Source organism: Corvus kubaryi, unplaced genomic scaffold, assembly GCF_017639235.1.
Source record: "Corvus kubaryi isolate FWS band 111438036 unplaced genomic scaffold, C.kubaryi_AGA036_p1.0 66, whole genome shotgun sequence".
Classification (NCBI taxonomy): Eukaryota; Metazoa; Chordata; class Aves; order Passeriformes; family Corvidae; genus Corvus; species Corvus kubaryi.
In genome coordinates, this window is record NW_024582054.1 from 5,402,667 (window position 1) to 5,425,882 (window position 23,216).

The 23,216-nt window shown below is 35.3% G+C and overlaps 2 protein-coding genes across 15 annotated transcripts in view; one reads left to right on the plus strand and one right to left on the minus strand.

Annotated features, from left to right (window-relative positions):
* AVEN (apoptosis and caspase activation inhibitor) overlaps positions 1–11,671 on the plus strand; it is a 90,626-nt gene extending 78,955 nt beyond the window's left edge. Inside the window, exons 3-6 of the mRNA XM_042047589.1 lie at positions 5,142–5,212; positions 8,618–8,713; positions 10,259–10,619; positions 11,226–11,671. Coding sequence (XP_041903523.1) covers positions 5,142–5,212; positions 8,618–8,713; positions 10,259–10,619; positions 11,226–11,341 — 644 coding nt within the window. The 3' untranslated portion in view covers positions 11,342–11,671. The remainder of the gene's footprint in view (positions 1–5,141; positions 5,213–8,617; positions 8,714–10,258; positions 10,620–11,225) is intronic.
* A 76-nt stretch (positions 11,672–11,747) lies between these two features.
* Positions 11,748–23,216, minus strand: part of RYR3 (ryanodine receptor 3) — a 201,778-nt gene continuing 190,309 nt past the window's right edge. For all 14 annotated transcript variants that reach the window (XM_042047577.1, XM_042047585.1, XM_042047581.1 and 11 more), the window contains 8 exons: positions 22,431–22,491; positions 20,248–20,394; positions 18,448–18,582; positions 16,298–16,454; positions 15,226–15,290; positions 15,022–15,122; positions 13,478–13,529; positions 11,748–12,678 (listed from right to left, as the gene is read on the minus strand). In XM_042047577.1, the coding sequence (XP_041903511.1) occupies positions 12,583–12,678; positions 13,478–13,529; positions 15,022–15,122; positions 15,226–15,290; positions 16,298–16,454; positions 18,448–18,582; positions 20,248–20,394; positions 22,431–22,491 (814 nt within the window). In that variant the 3' untranslated portion in view covers positions 11,748–12,582. The remainder of the gene's footprint in view (positions 12,679–13,477; positions 13,530–15,021; positions 15,123–15,225; positions 15,291–16,297; positions 16,455–18,447; positions 18,583–20,247; positions 20,395–22,430; positions 22,492–23,216) is intronic.

Below are 23,216 nucleotides of genomic sequence, written 5' to 3' on the forward strand. Positions count from 1 at the left end.
TTATTCTTCACAGCCTACCTTCGTCTGCACTAACACAAAAAGCTTGGTATCATCAGCAAATTTTGTTACTTCATTTTCTCCTCTTTTTTTCTCTTCTGTTTTAATTGAGGGAAGAGATTAAACAGCTATGACCCCAGAGTATTGCACGGGTTGTTTCTTTTAATGTGAAAATTGGCAGTTTACTCTTTTCTTCCTAATTCAAGGTGTTATTTATTCAAAGCCTCCTCTTCTTTTTGCTGCTCTGAAGTTCTTGGGTGGGAAAGGGAGTGGGATGTCAGTGAGAGCTTTTGGAAATGTATGTAAATTATATGAACTAGATCCTGCTTATATGCATGATATTTTGCTTCTTACAAGAAGTTGTCTTAGGTCATGCAGCAGAACTTCACATGCCATGTTGACTCTTCCCCAAAATACTATGTTTACTTGCATAGCCATTTAATTTCTACTTAATTTGTCCATCAGACACATTCAGCTGATATTGCATTGTCTTCCCCAGTTTCCCTTTCACTATTCCCAGTATTCTTGTGCAGTCATTTAGGTCTTTAAAGCTTTAAAGGCTTAAAGGCATTCCAGTTTCTTCTGTCTTATTTCTTAGTCACCTGGTATTCATAAAGAAGCAAGTGTACTACTGTTTGTTTTTCTGAACCTCTTCAGTATAATTTTATTTCTTTGGTTTTCCTGGCTCTTGTTAGCCTCTGCTTTAGCTTTTAATAAAGAGATTTGGTTTGTGGGGGATTTTTTTGTATGTGTAGGGTTTTTTTTTCTTTTTGAACCATTCTGTATTTTGGCATTTGTTGGCTTCACCCTGCTTCTCATTTGAAAAATTGGTATCTCTCCTTGATTTCAATAGGATGCAGTTCCTTTATGTGTTAAATTAGTTCTGTTCTTCCTGAACAGACACTCTTTGTTCCAGAACCAGCACTGGTTTCCAAAGATCCTTCCTTCTCACTCCTTTATCTGTGACACATTGTAAAATTTTGAAGACATCATTTAGCCTTGGTCAGATAATCCTGCTGTTTGGTCAAATGTTTTTATTTTAAAATGTGACTAGCAGTGCTGCATGGTTGTGCCAAGGAAATAATTTAGAATATTATTCTTTTTTAATCTGGTTACAAATATCCTTTACAGTTTGACAGTTTATGCAGGTTACAAATATCCTTGGTATCAGTATCCTATGGAGATAAGCTGAAAGAATTGGGGAATTTCAGCCTGGGGAAGAGAACGCTCTGGGGAAACCTTGTAGCACCTTCCAGTACCTAAAGGGGGCTAAAAGAGAGATATGATTTAAAAAATGGGTTTAGAGTATTATATTTGCACTTGCAGCACTTCTTTACAGCCATGGCAATCTTAAAAGGATCATGTTAAATTCCTTCTTATTCTCCACTCCAATGTGAAATTTCATCTCTAAGACTACAGAGTCTTTTTCCTCTGTCTTCAGTAAGGTTTTATGTGATTGAGAGAGTTTTAAATTAACAAAATCATTCCACTGATGGAATTTTTCATACTGGAAACTGGTTTTCTTCAATTTTTTCTATTTTTTAGACTTTAAATTTCACAAATTAGAAAATATTTATTATAGATTGCAGGTAGGATGTGCTGGATTCTGCTATTCAATGAATAATTGTATGAAAAGGTAATTGAGCTAATGAAAAAATGAAAGATACATTTTCTTTAAATAAATTTATTTAGCTTTATGATATGTTTGAGTGGTAGGAAAGGAAGGTGGTTTGGGTCTGCCATTTTCATAATAATTTCACATTTTAAACAATAAACAATATAAGGCTTATCATGACTGTTACCAAAGACCATGTGTAAGGTTTACTTGAGTGCATTATTTTAATCTACTCTGTATTTGAAGGCCAGATGGTACTTGTAGGTAACATAAAAAATATTCACATGAAGAAAAGTATTTTTTTATGTTGAAAGGAACTCAGAGTTATTGCAAGTGGTTTGATTACTATTCATGGCATAAAAGGAGATTATTTTGAGGGTAAAGGGATTTGTGAAAAGATAATTGGTTAGATTAACATTCTCATTGCCCTAATTTGCATTAAATATGCTACTGTGGATTGTAGTTATGCTTTTCCATTTGAAAAACATGCTTTGTTAACTTACTTAAAGAGCCTAATTAAACTACAGTTTAAGTCATACCCCTTAGTTCAGCAATACAATATCAAACTGAGAGTCTGTCATTACCAACTTTGTGAGTGTGGACGATCATAAACCAGGCCTTGATCCCAGTGGGTTTTCCAGATGAAGTAGGTTGATTTAGCTAGTTTACATCTGATCATTCTCAGATACTGAGAGCATTTAAGTAATCATTTTGTTTCATTTTACTCTTTTATAAGAGTAGAGAAAACTACTCTGTGATGCAGTGTGAGCAATAACTAGAGCGGTGTTGGGGTGTTGGAAAAGTACCTATGCCTATACCTATGCCTCAAAGGAAGACTTTGAGGACCATTTTGTTTTCCGTAGATCTTCTTTGCATCTGTAACTAAATAGAGCCTTTAAAATATGAGGTGTTAAAACATTAATTTGCGCGTTTTCCTACCCACTTTAAAATCAGGGGACTATATCTGTATCTCTTTGGTTTTCAGAATTAGTTATTATGTATTAGCAGTACTCTAGATATTTTGAAACAGAGGCATTTATTTCCTCTTGTGCTGTGTGCAATGAAGAGGGAGGTGCCTTTTTCAGTAGTGAGACAACTGTGAGTGCTCAAGTTAAGTGTTTGCATCTGCAGATAGATGCATAAAGATAGAGGGTCTTATTTTTCCACACTGCTGAGCATTCCTAGAAACACCATGGAACCTGGTGTTTGTGCTGTATGAACTGAACATTTGTAGAATTAGCTGCTTTATTAGATATCTAATTGTTAATTTCAGTGCTTAATTTTAATTATTGGTACTTGTACTATTTGACAATGGCTGTTTTCAAAACAGAAATCTCGGGAGACACTGAATGTAAACCAAAACATAGCTGATCAGTAAAGGCTGTATATCAGCACAATACTGCTGAGCTGTGTTGGATAAAACCAATGAAAAGAGGGAAATGCATATTCGAGCTGGACATGGTAATGGCCTTAAATATCTATACAAATATTCAGCTGAGAAGGTTACTTTCTTCCTGTAATGGTTCTGAAAATTATGATGATGGATGTGCCAGGTACTCAGTGTTACTAGTATACAACTACATTTGCATACCCAAAGACCATACATGAAATGTAATGAACTAGAAATGCACTTTAGATACTAAAAAAATTTGAAAAATTCACGGCCAATAAATTTTAAATTCCACCTGAAGGATGATTAGGTATCTCATTTCTCATTATTTGGTAAAGAAATATGCCAATTACTATGCCATTTTGCTGCTTATTCATTTTTCTTGCAAAACAGAAGCCAGCTCATGCTTGCACTATTGACCAAAATTGCTGAAAGGTTGCACTCTCCTACATTTTGGGACAGGCAGACAATATAAAAAAGCCATGTGGGGGAAGGCAAATTATATGTTCGGATTTTGACTGCAGGATTAAGGGCATGATTCAGGAATTGTCAAAGGTATGTATGGCAGTTGGGATGTTGAGAGCCAAATGAAAGCTAGATGATCAATTGCTGGTAAAGCCATTGTAAACTCTAGAGCATTCATTCTCTTTCAGAGAGAGCTGTTGGAAGAAATCTCAGTGACTTACTGGTGATCACAGAATGGGTCAGGCTGGAAGGGACTGCAGTGGGTCATCTCTTCCAACCTCCCTGCTCAAGCAGGGCCATACCAGAGCACATGGCACAGGACTGCATCCAGATGGTTCTTGAATATCTCCAGTGAGTGAGACTCCAGAATCTCTCTGGACAACCTGTTCCAGTGCTCACAGTAAAGGAGTTCTTCCTCATGTTTTGGTGTAACTTCCTGTGCATCAGTTTCTGCCCATTGCCTCTTGTCCTATTGCTTGGTGCCACTGAGAAGAGCCTCTTGGCACGCTCCCCTCAGATACTTACAGACAGTGATGAGGTTCCCTCTCAGTCTTCTCAAGGCTGAACAGGCCCAGCTCCCTCAGCCTTTTGTCAAAAGAGAGACTCTCCAGACCCTTGACCAACTTAGTAGCTCTTTAATTCTCAGGATCAAATTTCATCTCCTTCACATAATAATTCAGCATGTTTATTTTTTTACTAATAGAACTCCCGAAACAGTTATTTATCTTTTAATTGCAGTTTAAGAAGGCACATCTTAGCTTTCTCTTACTCTATACCTTTGGCCATCATCTTTCAACCCTAATCTTTCATGTTTCCTCTGTCACAGACCTTACTGATTTTTTTGAGTTATTGGAGTTCTTGAATGTTTTTTTTCAGTAAATAAATTAGTAGGTCTGTCTTTTGTAACACAGCATTGTGCTGCAATAAAAGCAAAATTAAAAAAAAAAAAAAGGCATTTCAAGCAAAATGATAATCCAATATCCCTTATAGTAAGAGAAAGTTTCTGTTGGCTTACAGGAATGTTAGAAGGTTAGAAGATCCTGTAATTAAGGTTATGTATTTAACTTAATTAGTCCTATTTAAGGCTTTCTTTTAATTCAGTCCTTTTTGCATGTGAATTGGAATTTGGGGTTCAGTGCCTTTTTTTGATGATGTGCTGGAGGAGGGACTAGTTCAAGGAAGAGAGAGAATATAGCTACCAGACAACAGGAAGTCTTTCTTTGGCTTGTACAAAGTGATTTTTAAAAATATTTGCAATCCATTTTTAGAAATATTTGCATGTCGGTAAGAGAAAGTCTATATACAGAACTTTCAAAGCTGTTAATAAGAAATTCACTCGGTGAATACTGTGTGTATTCCTAGTATGTTGTCCAAAATTGTCCAAATTGGACTTTTGAATGCAAACCTTACATGTTGCCATGGCACCTAACACCTCATCATTCAGTTTTGTATTTGTTGCCCTTTTTTAGTACTGTTTTGCAAAAGGCCTATAGAAGTTTGCCATAAATAAGTTTAATATTGTGAATACAAGCAGCATTAATATTAAATATCAAATGAAAATTTGTTGAAGAGGTGAGATTTATTTATTGAATTTACTTCTTTAGAGTTGGGAACTTCAGAGAAAACTTGCTATTCCTTTTTAAAATAAATATATTTTTTATTTCTTTTCTTTAGGAGATTCCTTTACACAGTTTCGATTTGCTGACGAGAAGGAATGGGATAAAGAAAGTATATGCCATAGGCAGGTAACAGATTTATCAGTCAAGTGATTTTATATAGATAATCACCTGGGACAGAATATCTAGGTAATTGTGCCTTCGGCAACAAATTGTTGATACAATAATAACACTCTTTATTATGTATATTTTTATCAACTTCTCTCTAATGCTGGAGGCTCTTGTCCTTGGGCCTTGTCCTTTTTTTCTACTGAATACTAATCAAAGCAGCAGGCTAGGTTTTTTAAGTCATGTTGGGAGGAAATAACAAGAAAGCCCTCCAGTGAAGAGAAAATAAGGGATTGTCTCTTTACTTTACTGACAGAGAAATTTAGCCTTCCTTTTTGAGCTGTATTCAAGAGAAAAGTGTTTAATAGAATCACTATAACAAAACCTGTAGGAGTATGTTCATATAATGGACTATGAAGCATTCTAGTTCCTTCAAATTAACAGTTCATATCCTCTGGTTGAAACTTAGTGCACCAACTAGATTATTTGTATATGAATTCTTTATGCTGAATATAAAGGAGCATGGCAATAGAAGTCTTCTGTTTTGTCTATCAGGATACCTTAAAGTGTCTCAATCTTTGCAGCTGTCTTCCTCATGCAAGTCACCTAAATTTTTGCAAAATATATGCTTTTGTCTTCCAGGTTTTTCTTAAAATTTCTATGAAACTCTGATTGAGTATTTCTTGTAACATCCACATATATTCAAATTTTAAAGATTTGCTATTTATTTTCTAAAATATTACAATAATTATTCCCTGGGAAGTGATACTTAAAGGTATTTTAGAGTTGCAAAGTCAAATTAAAATGAGGAAATAAACCCCAATGCAGCACTTGTTTAAACCACCACTTGTTTCTTAGTGGAACACAGTCTTTCAGTGACTATTTTTTTCTTACCAGTTCTTCTGCTCGTACTGTGCAGGATGATGTCAGTATCCCAAATATTAATTTCTTTGTAACTTCCTCAGAGGCTTTTTATTATAGTATTTAGGTGATTAGAACACAATAATTAATTCCTGACTGCCTAAAGCCATTGTGAGCAGACTGAAACTGCATGTTTTCACCGTTACCCTTACTTTGATTTCTTATTTTAATCCAGAATGCTGTCCCAGATCATTTCATAGCATTATCTAATTTTTCACATTGTCTCTGGTCTTCAACCTGGTATCTTCTTTTTGTTTCTGACCCATCTTTCTTTTCCCTGAAAGCCAGATCCAAGTTTAATTTTCATGCTAGATACCATTTGCCAAATTCCTGGCCTTTGCCTCTTAGCTCACCTGTTTCTAGTTCTTTGACTGTCTACACATTATGTACAGGATTAGAGAATTTTAAACTGAAGTAAATTGATTATGAGGAAACAGAATAAAGCAGAAAAGACATTAAAAAAAGACAAAAAAAGATTAGACATTTCTCACTATCTTTTGTAGAAAGCAATGCCAAAGCATCAGTTTCAGATGTGGAATGGAAATGTCACAGTGACATCAACACTAACAAAATTTCAGTTTATTAAGAATACCGTCTTTCGTTTTTACAAAAAGTATATTTGTATTTGCACCATTGCATATTGATAAAATGCAATAAAAATGTTTCATAACATGGTCTGCAGTTGAAAAAGCAAACAGATGTTAGTCGTGTGGATTTTTCAGTGAAAAAAACGGGAATTCCAGCAACAAAGTATGCTTCTAGGGTTTTTTTGACCAAATAATGCTATCTGCCATGACGTGTTCATAATTTATTAAATACTGCTTTGATCCCTTCACTTTTTATTACAACACTACTGTTATAGAAATCTCTACTTAGATAGCAAATTCCTTCTTCTATTATTTTTCAGAATTCCTCTCTTCCTTTACTTCCTTTATCCTCAACCTTTCCTCCTCTTCCCTATCTCCTCTTTTTTACCTTCATTTGCAATGTTCATTCACATTAATATTTTTGCAAGTATACATAGCTCTTCCAAAATGCACTTAAATGTTGTTCAATTATACTTTTTAGAATTTTTTGTGTTATCAGATTCATACAGTTTCCTTCTCTTTTGCAACCATGCAGAAGTTATATTTGATCCTTAATATTTGTCAAAATAACTGGATTTTCTGAAGATCTAGTTTATTGCTGGCAACAAGAATTATTTGCTGAAGACTTTGCACCAGTGAATCATCTCTGATGGTGGTCACTAATCCATTGTAAAATAAATTTCCTAATGCAGAAGAAAAATTCTTACATCAGATATTTGTTTGGTCCTTTTATTCTCATTACTGGATGCCAGAACCTGAATTTGAATACAAGAAACTGTTAAATCAACTGCATTGTTTATTTTTAACATTTAATTTTGTAAATATAATGTCAGAACTCACTATGTCTTTGATGTTCATTCTTACTACATGTGCAGTTGCTAAAAGCCTGTTAAAAGGTGTTGACTGGCTTTTGGAAGCACTATGAATTTCTTTGACAAATCTCTTACGATATGTCACAAAACTCTCCTAATTTATGAGTATTTGGACTTCTAAATGTCTGTGCCAGTCTATATCATATTGAGAGGGACAAACTTGTCCCTCTAAGTGAGATTTGGAAGCAACTTCTCTACTTCCATGAAAATGAGAGTGTAGACTGAACTTAAGCATTTTGTTGTCAGATTTTAAAATATGTGATGGATATCAGATTTATCTTTGTCAGATTATCTATGGTGAACGTGCTCAGAATGTTCTGCTGTACTCTGAGCTTGAAATCTGTTTTAAAACTACTGAAATCTGGGTTGTTCTGTAGAAACTGCAAATATTGCTGGTCCATTTTGTGTAAGTTTGTTTTTAAAAAAGGGTCAAGAGAAAAGGAAACTTCAATACCTGTCACACTAACAAGTTCTCATTTAGCAGGAGTAGCATATCTTTCTTGAGTGTAATTTTAGAAATGTTTGTAACTATATACTTTGTAGCTTTTGTAAGTATCAAAACATTTGAAAAGATAGGGAAATAATACAAAGGCCCTGTTTAGGCATTAAATTTGGCTACACAGGATGATTGCTTCAGAAATAGTAGCAACTCATTAAAGAATGGCATTTTACACTGCATGAAAGCTTCATAGTTCAAAAGATGTTTCAGTTGGAAAAGCTTCTTATGCCATTGTCAAGTTCCTGAACTATTTCCTACTTTGGAATTGCAAGGTATTTTCTAAGGAGCATTCAATTTATACCTTGTTTTTTAACCTTAAATGATCATTTGCATTTTAGGTGCTTATATGTTATTATTTAGCCAAACTGCTTCATGAAAGTGTATTTTAAACTATTAATTTGCGTATTTCATTAGATTTCTTGAATGTGTGTGACGGGGGAATATAATACATTAAAATTGCTAGGGTTTTTGTTGGTGGATGTTTTTGTGTTTGGTTGGTTGTTTTGTGTTTTTTCACAAATGTACTATGTGTTGAATTGCATTTCAGTTCTCTGCACTTTCTGTTGACTGCCAGTCTTTGGTCCAGGCCCTTCAGGAATTGCCTCTACATCTGAGGTTGAATGTAGCTGCCGACCTTGTGCAGGTAATGCTGTGAAATTTCACAGGAAAATGCAAATATTTTAAGAGAAACAATGTATGCAAAAATGATTAGTCTTCAAACATAAGTAGAACGTATTATGTAAGTACATGGATTCATTTAGACTGGCATGTCGAGTGGCATGTAATGCAGGATACCCCTCTATTAGCATATTTTGTGTGCTTATTTGGCCTTAAACAAAATTCTGGATATGCAGCATATTAGATTTGAAACTAAGTATCAGAGTGTTTGACATGGAATGATTCCACTATTTTTGTGTTTGCTTCTCTTGCTAGCAGCTGCTAAAAGCTTGCACCAAAATTTTCTAAGTGCTTTCACATTCTTCCTGCTAATTATTTTAATTGTGACTTAATCTTCTACATAACTAATATCAACATACATGCTTTTTCCATGAATCAGTCTTAATAGGTAGAACTGTCAATTGTACAGGTGAAGAAAATGTCATTTATTCTCCAGTGTCAGGAGGAGGGAGGTAGCAACAATATTAGTAATGTGTTCCTTCAGACTGTGAAAAAGCAAATACTAATGTAAGGGTGAAAGAGCCAGTGAGACTTAAATATAAAACCAAAATTCTTGAAAGGATCCAGCTGTCCAAGCAGTGTGACCCTTACAGAAGGATTAAGACTAGCCCTGGGGTAAAGGACTTGGGGGTGTTTATGAATGAAAAGCTCAACGTGACTCAGCAATGCATGCCATGTTTCAAAGGAAACCTGAGCAGCAGGTTGGGGTGGGTGATTCTCGCTGTCTGCTCTGCCCTTGTGAGATCCCACCTAGAGTGCTGCATCCAGCTCTGGGGTCCCAGCACAAGAAAGACATGGATCTGTTGGAATGAGTACAGAGGAGGGCCACAAAGTTGATCAGAGAGCTGAAGCATATCTCCAGTGAAGACAGGCTGAGAGTTGGGGCTCTTCAGCCTGCAGAGCAGGAGGCACCAAGGGAGACCTTACAGCACCTTCCAGTACCTTAAGCAGGCCTACAGACCAGAGCTAGAGAAGGACTTTTCAAAAGGGCATGTATGGATAGGACAAAGGAAATGACTTGGAGCTGAAGGAGGCTTGGTTTAGATTAGATTTCAGGAAGAAGTTTGTTACTGCAAGCGTGGTAAGGCACTGGAACAGCTTTCCTAGGGAAACTATGGACTCCCCATCCCTGGAAGTGTTCAAGGCCAAGTTGGATGAGGCTTTGAGCAATCTGGTCTAGTGGAAGGTTCCCTGCCCGTGGCAGGCAGCCTGGAACTAGGTGATTTTTAGGATCCCTTCCAAACCGTTCTATGATTCTGTCAGTATCAGTGTTAGCGTACAATCTCATATTCTGTAATAAGTGATAAAAGGAGCTTGTATTTTGCATTTGATTTTGTAAAAGTATCAAGATAACTTTAGTTTCCTTTTACTTCTGAATTCAATTCTGCTCAAATTTTCTGTAACTTCTTAAGTGATCAAATATAGCAAGTTTTAATTATAATCCAAATTGGACAGAATAGTAATAATAGATAATCATTATAAGGACTCAAGTCCTTTTTTGTATTCTTAGGCATCAACACCTCTAGAGATCCCACAGATGAAATCTAAAATTTTTGAAGATGGGAAGAAGAGAGAACAGCTGTTTCGACAGTCTCTGGCTCAAAGTGAAACCATGTTGGTCTCCCATCCTGTTGGTAATTCTGTTGCTCCATCAGAACCTGGAAGTAAAAATGGCTCTACGACAAATGCAAGAGAATCATTTCAGAGAGTCCATCCGCTATCAAATCAAGACACTGACCATTTGGATGAAGAACTAGATCTTCTCCTGAATCTAGAGGCTCCCATTAATACAGAAAATAGACCTGCATCAGGTACATTATCCTGCAGTGTATCAACTGAGAAAGATTTGAAAATGGATTGTAAGGAAAATGGTAAGTTTTCTCCCGAACGTGCCCTTATTTCATTTCCATTATTTTCTGGTTTGGTGATTTTTTTAGTTTTTGATTAGCCAGTTAACAGTACTGCTATCATCATCTCTGTCACACTGCATTTCATCTTTCTGGGGCTGTGTTCTGACCCATTTGTTCATTGTCAGTTTTAACTTCTTACTAAACAAGTGTCAGTTTCACTTTAAACATTAAGTGAAATTCTTCTGCAAAACAGCATTGGACTTATGATTTAGCAAATATTTAAATTTTTTTTAAAAAGTGTACTGCTGGGGAATTTTATTGCAGGGAAGATAAAGTATTCATGTAACTTCATCAGCCCTTAGTTCACTGTGCTGATAGTGTACAGAAGAATTGACAGCTATTTCTGATGGCTTCTCCTAAATGCTACTTTCAAATTTTACTAGCATTGATCTTACAAAATTAAGTTTAGCATAGAAACTATTTTTGGAACGTGACTCTCTGTTCTTCAAGAAGGAGAGATTGTGTTTAAATACAGTCACTTGTGCATTAAAAGCAAAACAATGCAGGAGAGAGAGGTAGTATGGAATTGTTTCCAGATTTTCAATCTTGTTATTTTCACTTTTCTAGAGCCTTTGAAAGTAGATATGCCTGAAGACAAGAACACATCACAGCAACAGCAATGTACATCTAAAGATGTTACTGAAGAAGAGCTTGAAGATTGGCTGGACAGCATGATCTCCTGAAGCTCAGATTTCCTCATATGAATAACTGAATATAGCAAACATTACATAGAAAGTTGAATCTTTCTTTGTCTCCTTGTTGTTCCCTTTCCTCTGTATGCCAAATGCCTGTTTATCTTTGCCAGCACTTAGAATTTTGTGCAACCAGAATTAATTTAGATGAGATTGAAAACTGTTGAAGACTAATGATATTATTAGAAAGGTCTAAAATTTGTGATGAAATTATAGTTTTCTTTGCTAAAGAAGCAGGCTACATTGCACAAAGAGAACAGTTATTTCAGCTTGTACTTGCTCAATGTAATCATTAAAATAAAGCTGTGGATGAACAATGAATACATGTGTTTTTAGTCACTATTGTCACAAAACTCCATATTGTAGAAAAATGGGAAAGATGACAGCAATGATAATATTTGGTTTATAATACTTTATTGCAGTGGGCACTTTTTATTAAAAGAAAAAAAATGCATAATCCTAGCAACTTCTACTTGCAGGTGACCATAGAGCATTGTTTTATTTTGGCCTAAGATTTAGATTGTGTTCATTTTTATACAGTGTAAGTCTTTTAACAGCAGCATCTAATAAGCTGTTATTGAAGGTAGGATATAAACAAACTTCAAGTGCAATTTGATACAGAAGGACAGAAAAGCAATACAGTTAATGGGTCTGTTCGTCTAGAACACAAATAAAAAGTTTGCATAGCTATGTCTACAGAGGTTTTAAGGCACTTTAATGTTTCAAGGTTGACAAAGTGTTTGAAAATGATTTCCTTTTAACTGCTTAAAGCTTTTCAAACTGTATCTTAATACATTGACTAGCAAATACCGTGGGGAAAAACTGGACAGCAGTTAGTTGAATTGTTTTTTCTGAGGTATGGCCTCTGATGTTCAAGTTCTTCAATGTCAAATGTGCAATTAAGATGCCTTTTAGCCCTTTCAACTGTACTGCCAAACACCAGGTAATGATGTGGTTAAAAAGTTGTTATAATTTTAGGCCATGTTTGAACTGGAAGGCTTAAGTTAATCTGGCATAGTTTTTTCCAATTAGAATGCCAACAAAAGACCTGTTTCATGTGTGGTAGGTACAAAAAGCTTCTGAAATAGTGTCAAATTTTATGTGTGTCTTGAACTTTAAAGACATTTAAAGCAAATACAAGCTGTGAAATTACACCATGAAAAGAACAGAATTCATTTTTTTTTGTATACTGGATCTTAGCAGTTCATGAATAAATAATTTCTTTTGTGATACTAGCCAAGTTGATCCTCATACTGTTTACGGAAGCAGTCCCCTGCTGGGAAAAAGTCCCAACATCTTTCTTGATACATCTTCCACACAAATGATTCCTGAAAAGGAGAAAGAGTATTTATTTTAACAGTGCAGTTAGTGCTGTAGATAAACTTCTAACAATAACCACATACTGTGCTTGCTACCATGGAGTAGAACTGTAAAGACACTGGAACTCAAAAGCTTGTAACTCAATAATTTTAAAAGTTTTATACTCCTTTTGATTCAGTACTACTGAAATACAAGGTCTATTAGTAAAATATCTTAAGTATAAATTAATCAATCTATTTATATCAGAGCAAACCTGTTCATAAATCTGTATATAAGCAAATGTGTTTTGCTTTGAATGGAAAACAAAGGTACTTTTGTAGTGTTTTCCTAAGAGCTTCTTATTAGAGATAAGATATAATTAAATTCTAGTTATTGTCTTATTTATTTACCTTTAGGGCTTAACAATGCTAAACATATGGACACCCAAATACCTATTTACACATATATATAGATTTTGACTATAAATATAGTAGCCTAACCACTTAAGCCTTTTGGGAATAAACTACACCTGGTGCATTTGGGGTTTTCTTCTCAGAGATAAGATGACAGTAAGATTAGTAGTAACTAACTGACTTCTGACAGAGTTGACTGCTGGGTGAAATAGCAGGGGGCAGCATGCCCCCCCTCCCTTTTGTTTTAACCCTTCTTTTCTTTCACTGGCAGTAGACTCTTGGAGAGAGTGGCATCATCCCCACTTCTCAGTGCTACATCAGTTCCACCTGCTGGTACACAGCTACGAGGCTTGAGAAGATAAAAATGTTGAAAGATAAACTTAAGAAAAACCATTAAGTTTTATTTTCTACTCACCTGGCCAGTATGCTCAGTTTCATCCTTGTTAATTAGATACATTAAGAAGAACCTGAAACAAGCCCATGAAGTGGGTATTAATGCAGGAAACATAACATCTCTACCTGATCTTTTCTAGTCTGGGGTATATGAGGAAGATTATGCCAACTAGCAAAGCAATGACACTGCTAGACATCTAAAGTGCTTATTTTAAAGGAGAAAATTCTGTCCTGAAGCATGTTTCCTGTGGAAGCGCTAACAGATAAAAAATCTGTAGAAAAATGCAGTTTAGCATTTCCTGCGTTTCAGTGTGAGGAGCAATACCTGAATTAGGCATATGCCAAATTCTGTGCACATATGCTCCAATATCTCACCTTGGAAGAAGTTACTATGGCTACTGCATGGGAAGTAGAAGTGTGGTAAATACTGAGCTGCACCAGGAATTCTGAGCACTCCTGGTATACAGCTCGCAGGCTGAGCCTATGCTTCCCCAACACCTGTGCTCAGTCAAATGTTGAGAGCTTGAACTAATTAGGAAGATTGTGGAAAACGAAGTGTGGTCTGCTTAGAGGTAATACTACACATGGATACTTTCGATGCAGTGCATTTGGAATTAGGCTTAGTATGTGCTTTCATTGTGAAGGAAGGAAAGTACACTGATTTTAGCAGTTGTCTAATTAAAGGGTAACCTTGTCCACTATGTATTCTATTATGAAGGAAATGGCCATTTTTAACTTACAGTAAATTAGAGGTTCTCATGTACCAACTAAGCAATTCAATATAGTAAGAAAAGCTTGGATGTTGTAGACTGGTAAAACTATGGCTATCAATGGAAATTTGCATCACATTAGGCAATTGATTTTTTTTTTTTTAAAGAAGTTCAGATGCAGTACTGGAAAGCCAGAATAATATAAGGTTTCACCTGCCTCTCCTTTCATTCTGCTGGCACAATGCTCATATAATTAGTTATCTTTGTAGTTGTAACTAAAGCAACAAGAGTAACTTAAATATCCTCTTAGGTCTGCTCTATATTTACTAATGAAAGTGGAAAAGCACTCTTTTGGGAGTCAGGTATAGTCTAAACATGTATAGCTCCTGAGTGCTTCAAGGTGTCACTAAAAACTATAGGACCAGAGTTGTTAATTATTTTTTGGTGCTTATCTTTCAAGAACTTTCTACAAGCGCCTTTATTTGCTTTGCTTGGGTTTAGGTTTTCTTTTTTGTCAAATTGTGATCTCGTCAACATTTCCAAGTCACAATCAAAACTCCCAAACTAAAGCAACATATTGAACTGTCTGCTATCCTTCCCCATATCTAGCTTTCCTTCCAGCAGAATAAGGAGTTGATATGCCTTCTGGTCTCATTCTACTAAGGTACCTATGTGTAAGGTGAGCACTTCAAAGATAACCAGCAGTGTGGAATAGTGGAGCAGAGACCAGAAAGGAGAGGAGATATTCCTCAGTTTTATAGCATTCTGTCTTGGGATTTTCAGCAATGTGTGCACCTAAATTACACTACATCTGACAGGTCTCTTTATCACAGTTCCAATTGTAAAATGTACTTACAAATAGTTTGCCAAGTTATGTTCTTGCAAAGTATGTGTTTCAAAACCATGTGGGGTTGTGTCAAAGTAGTCATTGCCGATTCCACAAATAAAGCATTTGGTCTGAAAGCAAAAGTTGTGGTTAGAGATGAATTTTAACTCAAAGGCTCTAATTGGTGACAATCTAGATGAAGAAGAGCAATGAAAAATGTAATGTGCTTCCTACCTCCATGTCTTCCCTCACTTGTTCTTGCTGGTCTCTTAATTCACCAAAAGCATCAATAATCAGACCTATTTAAAATAGAAAAGTAGCAACACTTCAGTACTTAGCAATATTCATATTGCAAGTAATGTCAGTCAGGCATCCTCCACTGTCTAGGATTTAATGTGTTTGTACATACTCTTGAGAGTAGAAAGACGTTTTGGGGCTTTATTATAGTCCATTTAACCTTACATAAACTCGTCTTTTTTTGTTCCCATGAATGAAATTAATTTTCACTCTTCTTCTCATGAAACTCTTGTATCCCAAGTCTTGTTCAACAAAGACAGCTCTGCTCCCCCAGCCTACCTTGGCCAGTTTGTGAGTCTGTGTCACATTTGAAGCATTACTCCTCTGCTTTCAACATTTTAAGAAAAGAACTGGATCATTCTGGGGACTGTGACATTTGTAACTTTTCCTCTGTATAGATGTGTTACATTTTTTCTTTGCCACCAGGTTGCCATAAAACAGTGGGGTTTTTTCCTAACAGCCTTAGAGATTTTGTGCAATGAGTGTTGAATGCTGCTCATCACTGAAGAGGGGTCTTGCTTGCTGTAAACCACAACTGCAAACCAATTACAACTGTAAATCAACCTCTAAAGAAATGAGGAAATGGCTATGCGGCCATGGTGAATTTCTCCATGTCATTTACCCTTTCCAACAGGAAAGTCTCCATTCCCCAGCTGTGGTGATTCCAGGCTAAAAGTGGGAAGAGTGTCTTCAGCAAGGCTCTCCCAGGTTTAAATTCTTAGTATAGGAGAACAGTGATCCTGCACAAGCTTCATCACTGCTGGATAGCAGTAAAAGTGTTCATAAACACTGCAACCCAGGTAAGTTACATTCCTTACACTTTGTGTAGTACTTGGGAAAAGGCATATAATGTATGAATTAATATAAAATTCTTACTTGCAGAATTAATGATTTTATAAACTCAGAAATAAGTCTTTATAGCAATACTGTTAAATTTACCTCAGACATAAATATGTTTTACAATGATGAACTAATTTTGAAGAATGTCTATTAAGGTAAGTGATGGTACCTTGAATAATGGCCAATAGGATAACAATGACAAAGAAGAAAAATGTGATGTCAAAGACAATTCGATACATTTCATAAGGGTCTCCAGCAGGATCCTCAATTTCATCTCCAATGCCACCACCAGCTCTTACGCCAACATACATGTGGAACAGGTAACACTAAAAAAGAGAGAGAAAAATTACAGATATATTTACTATGAATTATTCTGTTGGGGTTTTTCTTTTTTTTAAATTATTCTGCTCTGCTAATTCTCTTGACAATTTATATTAACAAGAACACATAATATAATTTCTCATGTATCAAACACACTGCACCCAAAATCTGTTACTTTCTTAACTAATGTGATTCCACCTTCAGGTACACTTACTAAGAGGGGGAGTCAACATCAGCTGTTACCCACTCCTCACTCCCTGGGTCTAACTTCCAGACCATTTGGGGGGTATTTTTCTTGTATTTGTTACTGTGTTCAACTCCTTATATTTATTGCTAAGGTTCCACCTTGCTCTGACTTAGCAGATAACATCTTTTAAAGTCTCGCAGTGAAGTTTAGAAATGTGGAAAATATTGCCATGAAATAAACAGTGGGATATTCACAACAAGTAGATCTACCTGTGTGTAGGTAGTTTCTGGACAATTTAATTTTGCAATACTAGATTTCTGGTTTATTATACTGTAAATTAGTTGTGATCTGTGAAACTACCTGTGTTCAGTTCAATGCAGATGAAATCACTTTACAAAAGTATTGTTGTCATATTTTTTGAAGATACAAATCTTAATAGAAAAATCTTTGATAATCTGTATATTTAGTCTATGTAAGTACATTGGAATGGAATCTTCTGCAGGAGTGATAAACTACTGATATTCCTGTATGACTGGCTACAGAACCTTGAAAACCGCCTTCAGCCATACAGTGTGGGTTCAAAACAATATCAATCTCTAAGCACAGCCAGTTTTCTGGAGTCACATTAGACAGCAGTGGATGTTAAATAATGAGTATAAAACCTGGCATTAGCAAACACTAAACAGAACTGTACATCCATTTTTATAGTGCGATTTTACTGATGACTTAAGATGCTAGTATGTGTTTAATTTAAAAATATAACTTAGAATTTATTTACCTCACTTGATAGAGTGGTTTAAAATGTAGTATAGTTTTATTACTCTAATTATTCCTACACCAATTTTATGACCTGACCATAGTATCCAGCTCACAAAGTTTGGGCAGGTTTCATAATTTCTGTAATTTGCATGTCTAACCTGCACTGTTTAAGAGAAAGTTCAAGAATAGGGAAGATCATTCTGTGAAGTCTATGGTACAACTCTGTTCTGAGGTATTTTATTCTGTCTTTGGTGTGTAATGCAGGGCAGAGAGCATTTCTGTTCCATGGGAGATACTAACTGGCCACAAACTCAGAATATTATGTTTTTAATACCTGAATTTGTGTTTTCTGTATACAGTAAGAAAATCAAATCGTCTTCCTATATTAATATGTATCTGTATGTGCTATTTTGACAGAAATAACATTCAGTGGCAATAGGTAGAAATCAGATCATAAATTGGTGTCATAAGATTATCACCCATAATAAGTTGTAATTTCTGCTTTCTCACCCTTGACTTCCTTCTTCATGACTAAATTACTAATTGTAATTTTGGAGCAGGCTTTTATAACTGCTGCTAATAACATCATATAATTCATATAAGCCAAGTAAGGACAGGACATTTGCAAACATTGGAAACAAATGGGGTTTATTTGTGTTGCGACCACACAGCTTCTTTTCGGAAGAAAGAGCAGCTCTGACCAGTTTGTCAAGAAATTCCTTTTTTACTTTGAGGGTTACTTTTTACTTTTTTACTTTGAGGCTTTGCCATCCTCAGCTGCAAAAGCATTGCAGCAAATCATATACCACAGTATGTAAGAGAAAAATTCAGAATATCTTCCTATGTGTCATCTATTTGCTGTCGAGTTTAGACTATTGGAGAATGCAGAAGGAACTTCAAGACTGTTCATATTTCCAAAATGACGTTTATCAAGAAGAAGAACCCAATGGATTTAACAACAGACACATCGCTCCTTACGTATCGTTCTGTCTAAAGTATCCATTTGAAAATTCAGGATGACATTTGAGGCATGCAGGTAGTGTTTTAGTTACCGTCATCATGTCATCACACTTCATGTCTGGTTCATCTTCATCTTCACTTTTGTTGTAGAATTTGCGGAAGAAGTTGAAGGCGACCACAGTGTAAAGGTACACTACTACAGCAAGGAGTCCCACAGTAAGCACAAGCTGTGTGTGGAGACATGACATGAAAATAGAGAATAGAAGAGACATACCAGCTTGGTGCATTGCCTTAAATATTGAAATGGGTCATATTGTACCTATCCCAATAAGGAAACTAAAGATAGCAGTTATGTGTGTACCACCAAAGCAATTTTTACACTCTCTAGCTTAAAAGTTAAATTATAGTAACTTGAAACACTGGATATACAATAAAAATTAAGTATTAAAAATAAAACCCTTTGGATAATTTGACAAATAATTTCAACTGGGATTTATTAGGACTTATAATGACATCATAGTCTACTTTCTGTTCTAAAGCTGTTCAGCAAAGCTATTAGTAAAATGGATAGAAAAGTTTTTAGATAAGAGTAAGTCATTTCCAGGTCCTGCTTTTAAGGAAATTAAACCATTAGGTGAAAAGGTTTAGCAGTTAATGAGACTAGATTATATTCTCTGTTGAAGTTGCTGCTAGAAGATACAGCTCTGGAGAGGAGTTTCTGAAAGATACGTATTTTAAAAAATGCAACAACCAGTATTTACTCTTTTAAAAGAAACATAAGAGCATTGAAGAACAAGCTGGTCAATTATCATTGTCTGCAGATCTGTCAGCATATTCCCAAAGTGAACATTTCATTTCAGAGATCTGCAGCTGTCTTTCAGTGTTCATATCTACTAGCCAGAAAAGCAACAGGATTACAAAAACTAATCTTTGCTTGTTAAGAATGTAACAAAAAACCATGGTCTTGGGTTGAAAGAGTTTTGTCAACTATGCTCAGTTTTGACAATTACATTTAAAAAAGAATTCATAAAAAAATATATAAATCATAACAATCATTAATATGAATTTGGTCATCCTAAAGTAAAATAAACAGGATAAAGCCAGAGATTTCAATTGTTTGTGTAATGATACACATCATCACCTTGTGTGGGTATATTTTTATGCCTCTTCCAAAACATCATGTGGTTTAAAATGTTTTGACAAATCTAGCAGGGCATAGGAGTGGGCTTAGAATATATGTTACTGCATTTGGGAAGGAATGGAATGTGTGTGTTTGAAATTATATTTTGGGGAAATTAGATTTCTTAAATGTAAGTTAAAAACTGTAAAGCTTGTTTTTTGTTGTTATGCTAGCTAGGAACATGGAGTCTTTGGAGATCAGAGAATGATTCCCTGCAGAAATTTTAACAATTAGTTTTAGAAATACACTTTATTAACCTGATTTTTGCATGACAAAGTGATATAGAACTATGTTTCACAGTGCAGAATGCCCACACTTTTAAGCACATTCTTATTAGCCAAGTATTGAAATCTCAATGCCTAGATCGTTATTACTGTTGTAGCTAAGGAGGACTTGTGTATTCTTAGTATTTGTCACCAATCAGTTCGTCATTGAGAATATAGAAGGAGCTGGTTAGGTAGTAATTCATACTCCTGTATTTTTTCTAAAATGATGTGTTTTCTATTGTGTATGAAACTTCTTTATCTATCAGCACTTGGTGGGTATAGATTGTTATAATTTCATGGAGTTTAACACGTATTGTGTTGCAGAAGAGATGATCAATCCTATAATGATAAAAATGAATTCCATTCCTATATTTCTGGTACAACAAATTTTTTCCAGTACTTTTACAAAGTGTATTTCTTTTCAGACCTTTGCATGTAGCACTAACCTGTTTGCCATTGTGAGTAACTGAAGACAAAATAGTTCGCAATGTCTTAAAACCCATAGCAATATCCAGAAGATGAGCAGCAAAGAAGAAGTTGTTGTAGTGCCCAAGGATAGACATAGTTGTGTACCAAGCTAAGTATAAAAATGACTGCAGAGAAAGTGAAAAGTGACAGAGGGTTAGCAGGCACTGATATGGATTACTGGACCCAGAACACAGCTGTTTTTTTAAGTCACTCAAGTTGTTGTAGCAGGACACTTTGCCTATGTGGGGAAGAAACAGCTTAAACTTCATCCAGCTTTTGAAAATTACCAGTGATGGAGGGGGATGTCACACTGCTTTTGCTGTTGAAAAACGCTGAGACCAGCCTCATTCAACAACCCCAAAAATAGACATCACAAGGATGTGAAAACCGTGTGTGTCCTGACAGCTACTGGCACTGGCAGGGCTGTGGAAGGCAGGTGTTTCCTGATAGAGCACCCAAGGAGTGATAGTACTAATAACTTATTTTAAGATGAATGGTGCTCTGCTAGCATGACTAGCCTGGGAATATATGAATTCCAGTCAATCACTTTATGTTGTAAAAGCTCAGTCCTACTTTTTTAATGGCAGGGATTTCTTGCACTCCCAGGGGTGTGTGTGTAGATTCTTTACTTGAGTGGGAACGCTCCCCAGGGTTACTCCTTGAGGCTGAACCAAAGAGGTTTGCCCACTGTCACTGATATGGGCAAGTAACATAACAATAATTGTGCAAGGGCAGCAACAAATAATTATTAAGCTACCTTTTAAACCATTAATTTAATAAATAATTTACTTTAATAGCAGTTATAACCATCTTTACTGTGCAGTATATAATTCTGATTAAAACGTCCTTTAGTCTAATCATTATCATAATCAATTGAAATAAACCACTTATTTTACATATACAAGTATATTTGGTTTGCCATCCTTAACTCTGCAGGACAAAGTTGTATAAAGGATCAATTACACCTTTAGACATAAACCATTGTCCAAGTCTGAGACTAAGATTGGATGCAGCCACACCCAGACTCCTCTCTGAGGAGTTTAGAAAGAAGGGGGTCCTTCCTGTACCTCGTGACTCAACAGCAGCACCTCCCTGAGAAACTGTGTCCAAAGATTTAATTCTGTCCACAACAGTTATGAAATAAAGGAATATTCTCATGATCTGATTTGAATCACAGTCTGAATGTAATAATTCCATTTTACATATTCAAAAAGACTTACTCTGTCTCTCATCCTCTCCACTGTTCATTTAAGGAGCATTTATTGCTTAGTTACGCTGAGATCTCTATTTTTACATATTTAAATACGTAATTTAGATGCATATGAAATATTTAAATAAACATTTAAAATATAAATTTAAAATTAAATAATAATGATATTATTAACATCAATAACCTCTACTGTGAAACTGTTTTGGTTGAGGAGTTTGTGACACAGTACTTTAAATTTTAATACTGATTCTGGATGGAAAAATGTGGTAATGTGTTACTCTCGAGACACTTTGTTGAAGTCTTAGACCACGTCACCCAGGACGCCCACAAAACCTAAGGCACATAACACAGCTTATTCTTCTAACAAGCAGTGAACCTGAACCCACTTTGATGTCAAAACTTATACTGAGGAAAAATGGCTCAGTGTGCTTTCAGTGCACAAGGAATTTAGGACATTGTCATTTGACTGATTCACCTTGACCTTCTTGTTTCTTTGGGAATGCTCACCAAAAAAAAAAAAAAAAATTTAACTAAACATAGTTCTTCCAAAGGAGAAGGTTTGAAAGGTAAGAATTAACCAGTCATGTCAAACACATTATTAAAGTATAAAAAAGGATATCTTTTTGTACACTGTGCTTGATTTTGAGAAAAGACACCTTTGGTTGCTAGATTGATTTCTACAAAATTAAATGAATGCCCCATTAACTTCTGAAATGCTGACATTGTATCAGTGGTGAGGAGGTGCATATTGCCCTTTAGAACCACAAATAAAATTCTGACATAAATTAAAGCAATTTGCTACAACACAAGACAGAAAAAAAAATATTTTAAAATGGCTCTGTAATGCAATATTATTTGTGTATGTTTGTTTAAAATAAAAGCAGATGATGGAAGACATATAACCATGTTTAGAGTAAATCAAAGCATATTCTCCTAGGCTAACATACTCACGTTATCAGTGAAAACAACTCCGAGCTTCCAAATGTGGTACTTTGTATCAATGGAGCTTAGCCTAAGAAACACAAAATTTTTGAAATACATAAATGTCAAAAATAAGTATTGAATACTGTATTTATAAACAGCAAACTAGTTTTGGTGCTTCACATTTTTTTGCTGAAGGTGGTGATATAAATTAACTGTTCATTTTTTGCGTGATCCGGGTTCTTCATTTTTAAGAAACTATTCATTAATTCTGAGCACCCATAAAGAGTTTCTAAACCAACAAAACTGATGTAACAATTTCAGGAAAAGTGATACTGCCATATTCCAGACTTAAAAAATTAAAATGTTTGCCAAAAGTAGTGAAATGTGGACCGCAGGTTGCTTGAATTCAAGAGATAAGTGTTCTGTCTAGTGTAAAATATTGCCAGAATAACCAAGAGAAAAGGTAATGCCTTCTGCAATATTCTAAATATTTTATTAGCCATTGGATGGTGTGCAAAGGGAAATCTTTCTTGTGCATCTTACGTTGGTTGAGAAAACCAACTCTTGTAGGAGCATAAATCACTTGGGACTGGGACACTTTCAAACTCTCATCCTGACTGACTGATTAAGTCAGGAAAACATCTCTGAATCTGTACTAGACACCTGTTATCTAGGTAGTTATTATCAATATTATCAATTATTTTTTATAAACTCTGTTGTAAGACCTTTTAAATGCTGCATTAATAATTGTTTAGAAGAGTGGCCAACTATATCAGTCAGCATAAATTCACTGATTTTTTTTTTCTTACTTTT